Genomic DNA, 15,714 nt, shown 5'->3' on the forward strand with positions numbered 1-15,714 from the left:
GGGTACAGTTACTTAGTAGGGCAGTGTGTACATTTCTTGTGATATCTTACAACCTGTTTTTCTATCCCTTGTCTAGGTCAGGTAGACATATATACAATATACAATGTATCAAGAACATATACAGTATTCACAGACATGGTCTCTACTATCTCTCCGTCTCCCTTTGTTAACAGTCATATATCAGGGAGATCATGCCCCTTTGTTTTCTGTGTTCTAGGCTTGTCTCACTCAACATTATTTGTTCGTGTTCTGACCATTTCCCTGCGAACAACAATATTTCACCATTCCTAATCGCTATGTAGTATTCCATTGTGTATAAGTACCATATTTTTTGGATCCATTCGTCTGTGGAGGGGCATCTGGGTTGTTTCCATATTTTGGCTATTGTGAATTGTGCCGCGATAAACATGGAAGTACAAATGTCTTTTTGATATCTTGGGTTTTGCTGTTTAGGGTAGATGCCTAGGAGTGGTATGGCTGGGTCATAGGGTAGGTCTATATTGAGCTTTTTTTTTTTTTTTTTTTTTTTTTGGCCAGTCCTGGGCCTTGGACTCAGGGCCTGAGCACTGTCCCTGGCTTCTTCCCGCTCAAGGCTAGCACTCTGCCACTTGAGCCACAGCGCCACTTCTGGCCATTTTCTGTATATGTGGTGCTGGGGAATCGAACCTAGGGCCTCGTGTATCCGAGGCAGGCACTCTTGCCACTAGGCTATATCCCCAGCCCTATATTGAGCTTTTTGAGAAACCTCCATACTGTTCTCCAAAGTGGTTGTACTAATTTGCACTCCCACCAACAATGGAGAAGGGTTCCTCTTTCCCCACAGCCCCTCCAGCATTTGTTGTTTCCTGAGTTCAGAGTATAGGCCATTCTAACTGGGGTGAGGTGGTATCTCAGGGTTGTTTTTATTTGCATTTCCTTTACTAGCAGGGATGTTGAGCATTTCCTCATGTGTTTCTTTGCCATTTTTATATCTTCTCTTGTGAAGTCTCTCTTTAGCTCTTTTGCCCATTTCCTAATAGGTTTATTGGGCTTGGAGGGGCTTAGTTTTTTGAGTTCTCTGTAGATGACAGATATCAGGCCTTTGTCTGTTGCTGTGCTTGTAAATATCCTTTCCCATATCGTTGGCTGTCTTTTTGGTGGCTGTGACCTTAGCTGTACAGAAACTTTTTAATTTGTAGTAGTCCCATTTGTCGAGTCTTTCCCCTATTTGTTGTGCCCCTGGGACTCTATTCAGGAAGTTCCTTCCTGTGCCTATAAGTTCTAGCGTCTTTCCTATTCTGTCCTTCAGTAGTTTCAAGGATTCAGGTCTGATATTGAGGTCCTTGATCCGTTTTGAATTGATCTTGGTGCATGGTGATAGGCTTGGGTCTACTTTGAGTTTTCTGCATATGGCTGCCCAGTTCTCCCAGCACCAGTAGTTGAAGAGGCTATGTTTATTCCATGGTATGTCTTTAGCTCCTTTGTAGAATATCAGTTGGCTGTAAGAGTGCGGTTTTATTTCTGGGTCTTCAATTCTAATCCATTGGTCTTCTGATCTGTTTTTATACCAATACCATGCTGTTTTTGTTATGATGGCCTTGTAGTAGAGCTTGAAGTCTGGTATTGTGATACCTCCTGCACTGCTTTTTTTGCCTAGAATTGCTTTGGCTATTCTAGGTTTTTTGCTGTTCCATATGAATTTATGGATTGGTTTCTCTATTTCAGTGAAGAATGTGGCTGGGATTTTGATAGGTATTGCATTGAATTTGTATAACAATTTGGGCAATATGGCCATTTTCACTATATTGATTCTGCCTACCCATGAGCATGGGAGGTCTTTCCATCTCCTTGTGTCTTCTTTGATTTCCCTTATTAGATTTTTGTAGTTTTCATTGAATAGGTCCGTCATGTCCTTGGTTAAGTTGATCCCTAGGTACTTTATTCTTTTTTTGGCTACTATAAATGGAATTGTTTCCATAATTTCCTTTTCTGTTTGTCTATTGCTGGTGTACAGAAAAGCTGCTAACTTTTGTGGATTGATTTTGTATCCTGCTACTTTGCCAAATTGGTTTATTAGGTGTAGGAGTTTGGGTACTGAGTTTTTTGGGTCCTTCAGATATAAGATCATGTCGTCTGCGAATAGGGCTAACTTGATTAGGTAGAACAATTGCCTGGCATATGTGAAACTCCGGATTTGATCCCTAGCACTGCATAATAAAACAACAGCAACATTTTATCTTGATATAATTTCAAATTTACAGAAAAGTTATAAGAATACTATGAAGATATCCCATGGAACTTTGCCCAGATTCACCAGTTGTCAGTGTTTTGGCTCATTTTTCTTTTCATACATGTTTTTCAATTCCTTTTTTTTTCTTCTTTTTCAGCCATTGGGCTTGAACTCAAAGCCTTGGGTGCTGTCTCTGAGCCTTTTTCCTCAAGGCTAGCACTCTACTACTTTGAGCCACCACTCCACTGGAGATAAAAGTCTCAGGCCTGGGCTGGCTTTGAACCACAGTCCTCAGATCTAAGCCAGGCTTTTTTTTCAGTTTCACTTTTCTTTCTTTTCTTTTCTTTTCTTTTTTTTTTTTTTTTTTGCCAGTCCTGGGCTTGGACTCAGGGCCTGAGCACTGTCCCTGGCTTCTTTTTGCTCAAGGCTAGCACTCTACCACTTGAGCCACAGTACCACTTCTGGCTTTTTCTTTCTGTTTTGGTACTGGGTATTGAACCCAGGATGTTGTTGCACTTGCTAGACAAGTGCTTTCCCACTGAGCTACACCCTAGCCAACTTCTGACTTTTTCTACATATGTGGTGCTGAGGAATCAAACCCAGGGTTTCATGTATGTTAGGCAAGCACTCTATCACTAGGCCTCATTCCCAGCCCCTGCTGCTGATTTTTAATATGGGAGATTTTATCTTTAGTGTCTTCTTCTTCAGTGTTACATGGTTTTTACTGAAGCAGGTTTCTATCACCTTTGGTTTTTCCTAAGTGTTTTTTTTTTTAAGCTATTGTGAATGGTATTATTTTCCTGATTTCTTTTTCTTTCCTACTCTGGCTGGCTTCAAACCACAATCCTCAGATCTCAGCCTCCTGAGTACCTAGGATTACAGGCATGAGTCACCAGTGCTCTACTGTCTTATTTCTTTCTCTTGCCTTATTGCTTTGGCAAAGTGTTCAGGCACTATATGGAAAAGAGTGGAGCGATCTGACACCCTTGTCTTGCTCCTGATTTTAGAGATTTCAATTTTTCCCACTTTAATGCAATGTTGGCTATAGGTTTGTCTTCTATAACCTTTATTATGTTGAAGTATGTTCCTTCTGTTTCTTCAAAGCTTTTATTATGAAGAAATGAGTTTGTCAAAGGCTTTTTCTTCATTTATTGATAATCATAATTTTTGTCCTTAATTTTATGTATGTGCCATATGATGTTTGTTGAGTCACATATGTTAAAATATTCTTGCATGCTTGGAATGAAACCAACTTGATTATGATATGTAATACCTGTAGTGTGTGTATGTGTGTGTGTGTGTGTGTGTGCAAGTGTATGTGTGCAGGTGTATGTGTGTATGTACATGTCTATGTGCCTGTGTGGCTTTTATTTTTGTTTTGTAATGGTACTGGAGCTTGAACACAGGCCTTTGAGCTCTTTTTTAGCCTTTTTTTACTCAAGAATGGCACGCTATCACTTGAGCCACTCCTCCACTTTCAGCTTTTTGCTGGTTAATTGGAGATAAAAGCCTCATGGCCAGGCACTGGTGGCTCACACCAGGAGGCTGAGATCTGAGGATTGTGTTTCAAAGCCAGCCTAGGCAAGGAAGTCTATAAGATTCTTATCTCCAGTTAAGCACCAGAAAACCAGAAGTGCCACTGTGGTTCATAGGGCTAGAGCACTTGCCTTGAGCAAAAAGAGCTCAGGCAGGGCCCAGGCCCCAGTTCAAGGCCCACGACAACACTCCCCCCACCCACCCCTCCCAAGGGAAGTGTCATTGATTTTTTTTGCCTGGGATGGTTTTAACTGCAATTCTCAGATATTAGCCTGCTGAGGAGTTAGGGTGATGGGCATGAGCTACTAACACCTGACCCCACTGAATTTGGTTTTCAAGAATTTTATTGAGAATTTTTTTTTTTTTTTGGCCAGTCCTGGGCCTTGGACTCAGGGCCTGAGCACTGTCCCTGGCTTCTTCCCGCTCAAGGCTAGCACTCTGCCACTTGAGCCACAGCGCCGCTTCTGGCCGTTTTCTGTATATGTGGTGCTGGGGAATCGAACCTAGGGCCTCGTGTATCCGAGGCAGGCACTCTTGCCACTAGGCTATATCCCCAGCCCCTTATTGAGAATTTTTTGCACCTATGTTCATTAAAGAAAAATCTGTGTGTGTGTGTGTGTGCGCGCGCGCGCGCGCACGCATATCAGTTTGGCATCAGAGTAATACTAGCCTCACAGAATGAGTTTGGTAACATTCCTTCCCTTTCATTTTATAGAAGAGCTTGAGGACCATTGGTATTAGTTTTTTAATGGTTTGATTGAATTCAACACTGAAACCATCTGGGCTTTTCTTTGTTGGGAGATTATACTGCTTCAATCTCATTATTCATTATAGATTAATTAAAAGTTGTTTGTATTCCCTTTATCCAATTTTGGTAGGCCATATTAGTACAAATTTATCCATTTCTTCTGGATTTTCCGGTTATTGGAATATGTTTTTATAATATTCCCTAGTGATTTTCTGAATTTATTGTAAATTCCCATTTTCATTTCTGATTTTATTCATTTGAGTCTGTCTTTCTTTGGGTTCTCTTGTTTGTCAATCTTGTTCATCTGTTCTTTGTTTCTTTGATCTTTGTATATTGTTCCTTTAGTTCCATTTCAGTAATTTATGCTCTGATCTTTATTCTGTCTATAATTTTGGGTTGTCTTGTTCTCGTGTTTTTTTTAAGATCTTTCTTTTTCTTCAGCACCAAGGTTATTGAACTCAGCTGCTCATGCATGCTTGCTAGGCAGGTACTCTACTACTTAAGCCCTGCCTCCAGCTCTTTCTATTTAGTTTTTGGGTGAGGGTCTCCATTTTTTGTCCAAGCTAACCTGGTACTGAAATCCTCAGAGTAGCTGGGATCACAGGCAAGTGTCACCCTATCTGGCTTGATGAGTGAGATAGGATCTCCTTATTTTTGTCTGAGCTGGCCTCAAACCAAGTTCTCTGCTCTCTGAGCAGGCTGGCATTTCAGATGGGAGCCACATGCTCTTCCAGATCACTTTAATTTTTTTCATGTAGGTACTCATAGCTATAAACTTTTATCTTGGTATTATTATGTCCCAAATGTTCTGACAAGTTGTTTTCATTTTCATTTGATTCTAGTTCATTTGCTCCTTCCTTCCTTCCTTCCTTCCTTCCTTCCTTCCTTCCTTCCTTCCTTCCTTCTTCCTCCCTTCCTTCCTTCCTTCCTTTTTGCCAGTCATGGGGCTTGCTTGGGACTCAGGGCCTGAGCACTGTCCCTGGCTTCTTTTCCTCAAGGCTAGCACTCTCTACCACTTGCTATAGTGCCACTTCCGGCCTTTTCTGTTTATGTGGTACTGAGGAATCCAACCCAGGGCTTCATACATGCTAGGCAAGCACTTTACCGCTAAGCCACATTCCCAGTCTCTAGAAGTTTTCTTAACTTCCTCACTGTTTTTGTTGTTGTTGTTCCAGTTATAGGGCTTGGCCTCAGAGCCTCTGGACTCTTCCTGCTTGACTCTTTTGCCTATTGTTGACGCTTTGCCACACGAGCTACATCTCTGCTTCCAGCTATTTGCTGGCTAGATTCATCTGCCCAGTTTGGCTCTAAGTCAAGATTCTAAAATCTCTAGAGAGCCCAAGATTCTAGGTGTGAGCCATGTTATCCAGGTCACACAGACTTCAATAACCTACTGTTGTTCAATCTCCTTGTGTTTGTGTAGTTTTTTTAGTTGCTCTTATCTTAATTTCTAATTTCTTCTGTTATGATGAGTTAAGATCAAAGAAATTACTTCATTTTTTTTAAACTCACTAAGACCTTTTTTTTTTGTCATCTTGGGGCTTCTCAGGGCCTGGACATGGTCCCTGGGCTGTTTTGCTCAAGGTTAGCACTACCACTTTGAGCCACAGTGCCACTTCTGGGTGGTGGTTAATTGGAGTTAAGACTCTCACAGAGCCAGATGTCTGTGGCTTGCGCCTGTAATCCTAGCTACTCAGGAGGCTGAGATCTGAGGATCACTTTGTTGTTTTTTGGGTTTTGTTTTTTTTTGCCAGTCGTGGAGCTTGAACTCAAGGCCTGAGCACTGTCCCTGGCTTCTTTTTGCTCAAGGCTAGCACTCTACCACTTGAGCCACAGCACTACTTCTGGCTTTTTCCATATATATGATGCTGAGGAATCGAACCTAGGGCTTCATGTATACGAGGCAAGCACTCTGCCACTAGGCCATATTCCCAGCCCTGAGGATTGCTTTGAAGCCAGCCTGGGCAGAAGAGTCTTTGTGAGACTCTTATCTCCAATTAACCACTCCGAAAAAAAAAAATTAAAGGAAGTGGCACTGTGGCTAAAGTGGTAGAATGCTAGCCTTGAGCACAAAGATGCTCAGGGACAGCACCCAGACCCTGAGTGCAAGCCGCACAACTGATGAAAAAAAAGTCTCGCTGACTTTGCTGCCTAGGCAGGCTTTGAACCAGAATCCTCAGAACTCAACCTCCTGAGTAGCTAGGATTACAGCTATGAGCCACCAGCACTTGCTATCAAAACATTTTATGGGGGCTGGGGATATGGCCTAGTGGCAAGAGTGCCTGCCTCGGATACACGAGGCCCTAGGTTCGATTCCCCAGCACCAAATATACAGAAAACGGCCAGAAGCGGCGCTGTGGCTCAAGTGGCAGAGTGCTAGCCTTGAGCGGGAAGAAGCCAGGGACAGTGCTCAGGCCCTGAGTCCAAGGCCCAGGACTGGCAAAAAAACAAAAAAAAAAAAAAAAACATTTTATGGCCTAAAATGTTGTCTATTTTAGAGAAAATTGTGTGGGCTCCTGCAAAGACTGCATATTCTGTAGCCACTCTGTAGAAGACTGTTAAGTCCAGTGTCATTTAACTATGAGGTTTGTTAATTTTTTTGGTCAGGATGATCTATTGGTGATAATGGAGTGTTGAAGGCATCTATTATTTTTTCATCTGGATCTCTGTCTCTTTATATCTAGTAGTGATTGTGTCATAAAATTGGGTGTACCATACAGGGCTGGGAATATGGCCTAGTGGCAAGAGTGCTTGCCTCCTATACATTAAGCCCTGGGTTCCAATCCTCAGCACCACATATAGAAAAGGCCAGAAGTGGTGCTGTGGCTCAAATGGCAGAGTAGCTAGCTTTGAGCAAAAAGAAGCCAGGGACAGTGCTCAGGCCCTGAGTCCAAGCTCCAGGACTGGCAAAAACAAACAAACAAACAAAAAACTGGGTGCATAAGTGATATAGATATAGATATAGATATAGATATAGACATAGATATAGATATAGATATATCTTCTTCAGAAAAATGTAATGATCTTAATCCCTCCTGATCTCAGATTGAAGTCCACTTTGATATGAATATACTTTTTTTCCCCAGTCTTGGGGCTTGAACTCAGGGCCTGGGCGCTGTCCCTGAGCCTGTTTGTGCTCAAGGCTAGTGCTCTACCACTGAGACAGAACCACTTCTAGCTTTTCTTAGTAGTTTATTGGAGATAAGAGTCTCCTGGACTTTCCTGCCCAGGCTGGCTTCTCCTGGACTTTCCTGCCCAGGCTGGCTTCAAACTGCGATCCTCAAATCTCAGCCTCCTGAATAGCTAGGATTAAAGGCATGAGCCTAGCCTCTTGCTTACTTTTTTCTTTTTTCTTTCTGTTGCTAGTACTGGGCCTTGAACTCAGGGTCTAGGCACTGTCCCTTAGCTTTTTGCTGAAGGGTAGTCTCTAACACTCGAGCTACAGCTTCACTTCTGTCTTTGTGTTAGTTAATTAGAGATAAGAGTTTCATAGAAGCTGGGCACCAGTGGCTCACACCTGTAACCCTAGCTAATCAGGAGGATGAGATCTGAGGATCATGGTTCAAAGCCAGCCTGGGCAGGAAAGCCCATGAGACTTTTTTTTTTTTTTGCCAGTCCTGGGCCTTGGACTCAGGACCTGAGCACTGTCCCTGGCTTCCTTTTGCTCAAGGCTAGCACTCTGCCACTTGAGCCACAGCGCCACTTCTGGCCATTTTCTATATATGTGGTGCTGGGGAATGGAACCCAGGGCTTCATGTATACGAGGCAAGGACTCTTGCCACTAGGCCATATCCCCAGTCCCAAGTCCATGAGTCTCTTATCTCCAATTAGCCACCAGAAAACCAGAAGTAGCACTGTGGTTAAAGTGGTAGAGTACTAGCCTTGAGCTGAAGAGCTCAGAGACAGTGCCCAGGCCCACAGTTCAAGTCCCATGACCAACAACAACAGAAACAACAACAAAAGAGTTTCACAGAGTTTCTTGTCTGATCTTTCTTTGAGCCACAACGCTAAGACCTCAGCCTCCTGAGTAGTTAGGATTATAAGCATCAGCCACCAGTACCTGGCCCTGCTTACTTTTGACTTCTGCTTGTTTGCTTAATATATCACTTTGTATCTTTTTACTTTCAGTCTCTTGTGTCTTTACCTGTGAGAGGTTTTTTTATTTGTTTTGGTGGACCAAAAAATGGGCCATATTTTTTAGTACAGTCATTCAGTCTGTGTTCTTATTGGGGAGTTATAGCCATTTACATTTAGGCTTAGTATTGTTCATTTGTGTGTGTGCCTTTCCTGGGCTTGAATTCAGGGTCTGGGAACTTCCACTGAGCTTTTACTCAATGCTATTGCTTTACTATTTGAGCCATAGCTACACTTCTGGATTTTTGTTTTTGTTTTTGTGTTGTTGTTGTTTTTTTTTGTTTTATTTTGTTTTGGTACTCTGGATCGAACCCAGGACATTGTACTTGCTAGGCAAGGGCTTTGCCACTGAGCTACATCCCAGCCCCTAAAAGTCTGTTTTTGTGTTTTGTTTTGTTTTGGTCGGATTTTTTTTCTTTTTTGTAGTTTATTGGAGATAAGAGTCTCATTGACTTTCCTTCCCAGGCTGGCTTTGAACTGTGATCCTCAGATCTCAGCCTCCTGTGTATCAGGATTATAGGTGTGAGCCACCAGTGCCCAACTTAGGCTTATTATTGAAAAGTATTTGTTTATTCTTGTGAATTTTTCCCCTAGTTTGAGTACTGGTTTTCTTTGCCCTGTTGATTTTAGGATTTTGTTGATTTGCTGAGTTGACATGTTTGACTCTTTCCTGATTCTCATGTGTTCCTTTACCAAGTATAATTTTCAAAAAAGACTTTTACCATATTGCAGTTTCAGCATCTGGTCTTGATTCATTGATTTTGTTCTATTGATCCTGAGGCATGAATGCAGGGCTTGGGTGCTGTCCCTGAGTTCTTTTGCTCAAGGCTGGCACTCTACCACCTGAGTCACAGTGCCAGTTCTGGCTTTTGGGTGGTTACTTGGAGATATGAGTTTCACATACTTTTCCACTCAGGCTGACTTTGAACGGTTGATCCTCAGATCTCAGCTTCCTGAGTAGCTAGAATTACAGGGGTGAGCCTGTAAGGAGATGTCTTGCGGGGAGGGAGGAGTGTCAACTATAGGAATCTAGTAGATATGTAACCAGATTCCAAGACAGATAGGTATTCTGCCCTTTGAGCAAGGGAAAAAAAGTGGGAGTGAAAGACTCTCAACCCCACACCTGCTGAGGGCTGACCGAGACCAATGACCTGGCTGATTCTCCAAGGACACCAGGGAGTCATCTGGGTCAGATCAAAAGAGGCTCCTGAGAAGTCTACCTCAGGAGAGCCAGAAGCCACAGAAGGGTTGTAAACTGAGTTGGGCAGGGGGCGGCGGGGGGGGGGGGGGCGCAGAAAAGAAGCAAGAAAAGACTGCCATGGTGTAGAGGACCCAATAGCGGCCAAGCTTAGAGAAGTCATGGGGGATTTGAAAGACTGTAGGATAAGCATGCATTTGTGAATGTGTGAGAGTGACCCCCTGTTACATGCTCTGACCCTTGGGATCCCCCTGCCCCAATCTCTCCTAATAGGAAAGAAGGGTGTGGTGAAGGGGGCAAAAGCCCAGAACTCCCTGGCGTCCAGGAAGACGAGGCTGCATCCTGAGCCCCTGCATGTGCCCAGGGCCGCCGGCAGCATGCTCATCCCACACCTCCAGAGGCCCACTGCCCTCATGCAACAGCTGCCTCTGCAGGCAGGGGGCTGGGGACCGTGGCCCCCTCCCTGGCCCCCTTCCTTGTTGTGCTGCATGACCTGTGCACAGGCATGTTCAGGGACAGAACTGGAATGTGTGCCATCGGCCATGTGGGGGACAGGGCTCCTAAGGGGCCTTCCTTCTGGTCCTGGCTCTCCCTGACCTAAGCCATCCTGTGGGGAACCCAGGCTCAGAGCAGGAGGTAGGAGACCAAGATGGCAGGTGGAGTCCTGGCTTAACTACACTCTGAGACCTCCATGGCTGGGTGGGTCTGGCTCAGCTTCCATACGGCACGGAGGAGTCTGCTCTGCCCTGCGCTCAGAGGTACGCGAGCTCCCTTCCACGCAGAATGCTGTTATGAAGGCTCTGACCTCTATAATGTATGCCTGGACCTCACCAGGGAGAAGGCCAGAATTGGAGATGAAATTCAGATTCCATTTTTCCTGCTGTCTTTTATTTTTGTTTTTAACATGGGGCCTGGAGGGAGAAGGCGTCTGTGGCGCTTCCCACCACTGGGCGTGATTTCCAGCATACCCATCATTTGGCAGCCAGGTGGTCTGGCTTGCCCTTCCTGGATGGTGTTTTGTATCCAGCACCATTCAGAAAATGGCCTGGACGGAATCAAGCTTGGAATCCTGGCCAGAACCAGGAGCAGCTCCCCTTCCTACCCACTGTACTCCCTCACAAGGCTCCCAGAGCAAAGGCTGCAGAAGTGGCATCAGGGTGACATGGACTGAGGGCTCCCAGAGCTGTGGCCTTGCAAATGTGGGATTAACTGGAATCCTCTAATGCTTCACTAGCCTGCCTGTCACCTTCCTCGGATGAAGTATAAACCATTTCAATGGGAGCCTCGCCAAACAAGGGACCCTGCCCAATGTGTCCTCTGTCAGGCCAGCCCATCACTTTGCCAGCCACCTCCTCTCTAGGACTGTGGACAGTAAGCCTGCCTGGTGTGGGAGAGAGGGCACCCATGTGGACATGTCCCTCCAGCAGGTTTTGTCTTCTCACTGAGCTGCTTGGCCTGCATGATGTTTACTGACTAAACACAGAGGTTGATCTCTAAAGGGAAAATGACCACAAGACTCAGGTTTCACCCCTGAAAATGTGGGCCACAAAAGGGATTTCCACTGCCTGGGTGGGTTTCATATTTATGGGAGGGCTTGCTAGGAAGTGGGGGAGGCTGAGAAGGTGCAAAGGGGCTGAGCCATGTCCTGCCATGTCTCTTTGCTCCTGTGGGAAAATGTCATACCTCCATGCACACATGCGTGTACATCCATCTGCTGCATACAACACAGCACACTCGCATGTCCTACATCGGCACCTGCATCTGTAACATAATTTCTATGTCTATGTAAGGCTGGGAGCAGAAGATGGCCCATTATCAACAGGCTCCCATTTCTCTCCAACTCCTCTGCACTAAGCCAGCCAGTGTGACCAGGGCTTAATACAAAATAACAATACAATACTATCTTTAGAAACACTGTTATAGAGTTAATGGGAGGCAAGTTAAAAGCCAATTACTGACAACAAAGTTTTCTTGAGCATCTCTGTGCTCATAGTGGGAGGGTCCAGGGTTTCGGGAAGCATCCGGGATTGGACGTGTTTGGAAGAAAGCGTGGAGGTGGGTGGCTTGCTGGCATTACTGTACCCGGAAGAGTCAGCATGCCATGGGGGTTCTTACCCATTGCTGGGTGTTTGCGTTGGCATCATCGTTGCTTAATGTAGCACAATTGAACAAACTCTATAAGAGTGTTTTAAAAATTAACTTCCCAGGAAGTGAGTTAAAAACAATAAAAACCTTTTTGAGTTAAAGACAAAAGTGGGGGGGCTTTGTGTATATACATTCTGCTTCTGTGTATGTGTTCTTCTCCTAGGCTGTTCAACTGACGCTGCTTACCCTTCTGAGAGGTTGGTTGTTTTTGTTTTTTGTCCATTTGTTCTATTGTGGGGCTTGAACTCAGGGCCTTGGTGCTGTGCCTGAGCTCTTTCACTCAAGGCTAGTGCTCTACCACTTTGATCCACAGCACCACTTCTGGGTTTCTAGTGGTTAATTGGAGATAAGAGTCTCAGGGACTTTGCTGCCGGGCTGCCTTCAGACCAGAATCCTCAGATCTCAGCCTCCTGAGTGGCTAGACTTACAGGTGTGAGCCACTGGTACCCGGCCTTCTCGGCGGTTTTGAGGCATTCCACCGCAATAGTGTGAGGGGCTGGGGGGGGGGGGGGCGTTGTGGAGAGAAGGGCAGAGGAGAGGGCTTGCCATCCTGGGTGACCTCAGGTTCCTTGAAAGGTCTCATGGGCCCTTTTTGAAACCTCTCTGGATGCTTGGCCGAGTCAGGAGCTATTCATCCACCTCTGTAGGTTCCCTCCTCACCTTTAGATGACCATCCCCCACCCCCCAGGGTCCTGCCTTCCCTCAGTTCCCACCTCTGACTGTCACGTCAGACTACCCTCAAGTCCTGGTTTGAAAAGGAGTACATGTGCTTGGTGTCATCTGCCTTTGAGGATGACCCCTCTAGAGAGCACATCAGTAGGAAAACAGAGTAGGAAGCTGGCCGCTGGTGGCTCACACCTGTAACTCTAGTTACTCAGGAGGCTGAGATCTCATGATTTTTGTTCAAAGGCAGCCTAGACAGGAAAGTTCATGAGATTCTTATCTCCAAATAACTAGCAAGAAGTTGAAAGTGGAGCTGTGGCTCAAATGGTAGAGGCCTGAGTGAAAAAAACTCAAGGACAGTGGCCAAGTCTTGAGTTTAAGTCCCAGTGTTGGCACACACAAAAGTCAAAGATAGAAACATGTTCTCTAGACCTCACCACACAAGGGAGCTGAGCCTGGTGACAGAGGGGTTCAATTAAAAGGTTGGGAGGCATTCTGTGGGAGACCCCAGTGCTTCTCAGAGACTATCTTTGCATTCTGGATGCCACAGGCCCTTTGCCTGACTTCCGGTCCCCCAGCCTATCTCAGTGTATGCAGAAGTGGAAGGAAGGGTGATCAGAGCCACTGTGAACAGCCAGCTGTTCCAGGAAGACACATTAAAAACGTTCGAGTTACGGGGTCACCCCACCATACACAGGTGAGCAGACTTGCACAGTCTTCCTTAAGCAGACAAGTAAACTATTCCCTGGGCAGCTCCTCTGGGGAGCAATGCAGGGGGTGGTGCTGGCCCTGAAACCCAAGAGGAAAATGGAGAAGAGGGGCAGGAGAGGGTTCTGTCCTTTACCTCATTTTGGAGCAGTGCCCTGGCCTACAAGGACTCTCAATAACACTTCAACTGGACTCAGGTCCTGAAAATATTTAGTGTTCCAAGCCACCCTGGCTGTCCTCTCCCTTATGCCCCCTACATACATGCCTGCACTCAACTTTTTCCTCTGGGGCTTAAACACATCCATATTGTCCAGCTGGATGACTAACGGACAGAGCCTGGGTCCTCTGGGTCTTCCAGGCATACTCCAGGCAGCAATACATCCACACACTGGTTGTACTGACCAACATTTCTGTCTGTCCTGGCTTTGGTAGTCTTCCTGCTCCCACCATTTCCAAACCACTTCCTCAGGAGGTCTGGCTGGATCTACAGCCCCAGAGGCATTCTTGGTGTGTGGACTCCTCCCTGACCCATCTCCCCCAAGACTAGGCCCAGTTTCTCAAAACCTCCATTCATCCATGAGATGATCTACCTTCACAACTTACATCATGAGTCTTAGAATTAGTTCTTTGTGTTTATATTTTGTGGGCTCTGAGAACTGTGTGAGGACATCTAGTCATTGTAATAATACCATATAGGATCATTTCACTACCGGAGACATCTCTGTGCCCCTCGTGTTTATCCATTCCTTCTTGCTTCCAGCAGCCACTGATCTGTCAACATGGATTTGCCACTTGCAGAAAGTCATAGGGTTGGAATCCTGCAGTAATTACCTTATAGTTTGCCAGATCATTTTAGTGAACAGCAAGAATTCACATGAATAGCTCTAATCTAGAATTTAGTAGAGGGGTGGTAGATGTTCCTAAATTTCGCATGGGAAAAGGTCTTCTTTTCTTTCAATATGTTCATCTGTCCATCCCTTTATCCACCCATCCTTTCAATATTAGTCCAACTTTCTTTGTAAAGAAACTGAACTCAGTCAACACAAGGTTGATGCTCTTAAGGCTCTACCACCAGTTGTAGAAGAGAGAAATTAGCTGAGTCCCTTAGATGATTTTGAACTGAGGCAAGCACTCTATTGGAAAGGCTTTTGGTATGCAAAGTATTTGACTTGGCTCCATTGAGGAGGCTTTTCAGAGGAAGAAAAGCTCCTGTTGGGATATGAAGTTGAGGAAGAACCAAGTAGGTCAAGATGGAATGAGGATGGGGAGCAGGGAAAGAAAGCTCTCAACAGAGAGACTATCTTGTGCCAGCACCCTGTAGGGGAAGGAGCACCATGCTTTCCTTTTTTTTTTTAATGTTTTTTTTTTTGGTCAGTCCTGGAGCTTGAACTCGGGGTCTGGGCACTGTCCCTAAGCTTCTTTTGCTCAGGGTTATCACTCTACCACTTGAGCCACAGTGCTACTTCTGGCCTTTTCTGTCTATGTAGTACCAAGGAATCGAACCCAGGACTTCATGCATGCTAGGCAAGCACTCTACCACTAAGCCACATTCCCATCCCAGCACCATGCTGTCTATGTATTGAAGTGGTGCTGGTGGGAAGGAGCAGTGTTACAGAGAAGCTAGAGGTAAGGAGGAGCTGGATAATGTGTGCTGGCTACAGTGCAGAGGAGGATGGGAGTGGGAGAACTAGAAAAAGAGAAGCCAGTGGAACACTGCAGGGTCCAGGTGAGACATAGCGGACAGAACAGAGGGAGTGGAAGGGAGTTGCTGAGCGCAAGGATAGAAGGCAGCAATGGCAGCTGGGCACCACACACCTGTAATCCTTGCTGCGTGTGATAGGCTGGGCTCTGAGAATCACAATTCAAAGCCAGCCCAGGAAGGAAAGTTTGTGAGATTCTTATCCCCAATTAATGAGCAAAAATCTGAAAGTGAGCTATGGTAGAGCTCCAACCTTAATGAAAAGGCAAAGGCACAGTGCCCAGGCCCTGAGTTCAAGCCCCAGAATGGACATTAAAAAAAAAAAAGCAGCAGGTGCATATGAGAGAGATACAGGAGGCAGTCAGACATGGCTCCTGGCCACCTGGATTAACTCTTGTACTGAGAGTGGTAGGAAACATAGAAGTGGACCCAGCAGGTTGAAACTGAGATACCTTGAGACATTCAAGGGGAGGGATCCTGTAGACAGCTAGACATGAGGCTCTGGAGCTCAGAGAAGAGGGAAGAACCGGAAATGGAGATCTAGAGGGTCTGGGGGGGGGGGTGGCAATGGCATTGAAGGTCATGGGTGGGATGAGATGGCTCAAGGAGTTTGGAATCAGAAGGAGAATCCAAGGACTGAGCCATGCTGGACTGTTATTGCTGGAGAAAGAGAA

General features: G+C 45.4%; 1 protein-coding gene across 1 annotated transcript in view; it reads left to right on the forward strand.

Moving 5' to 3' along the window:
* Positions 1-12,042, forward strand: part of Camkk1 (calcium/calmodulin dependent protein kinase kinase 1) — a 36,924-nt gene extending 24,882 nt beyond the window's left edge. Inside the window, exon 16 of the mRNA XM_048366285.1 lies at positions 10,099-12,042. Coding sequence (XP_048222242.1) covers positions 10,099-10,171 — 73 coding nt within the window. The 3' untranslated portion in view covers positions 10,172-12,042. The remainder of the gene's footprint in view (positions 1-10,098) is intronic.
* Positions 12,043-15,714: the final 3,672 nt, after the last annotated feature.

The sequence above is a fragment of the Perognathus longimembris genome, chromosome 17 (genome assembly GCF_023159225.1).
Source record: "Perognathus longimembris pacificus isolate PPM17 chromosome 17, ASM2315922v1, whole genome shotgun sequence".
NCBI classification, from domain to species: domain Eukaryota; kingdom Metazoa; phylum Chordata; class Mammalia; order Rodentia; family Heteromyidae; genus Perognathus; species Perognathus longimembris.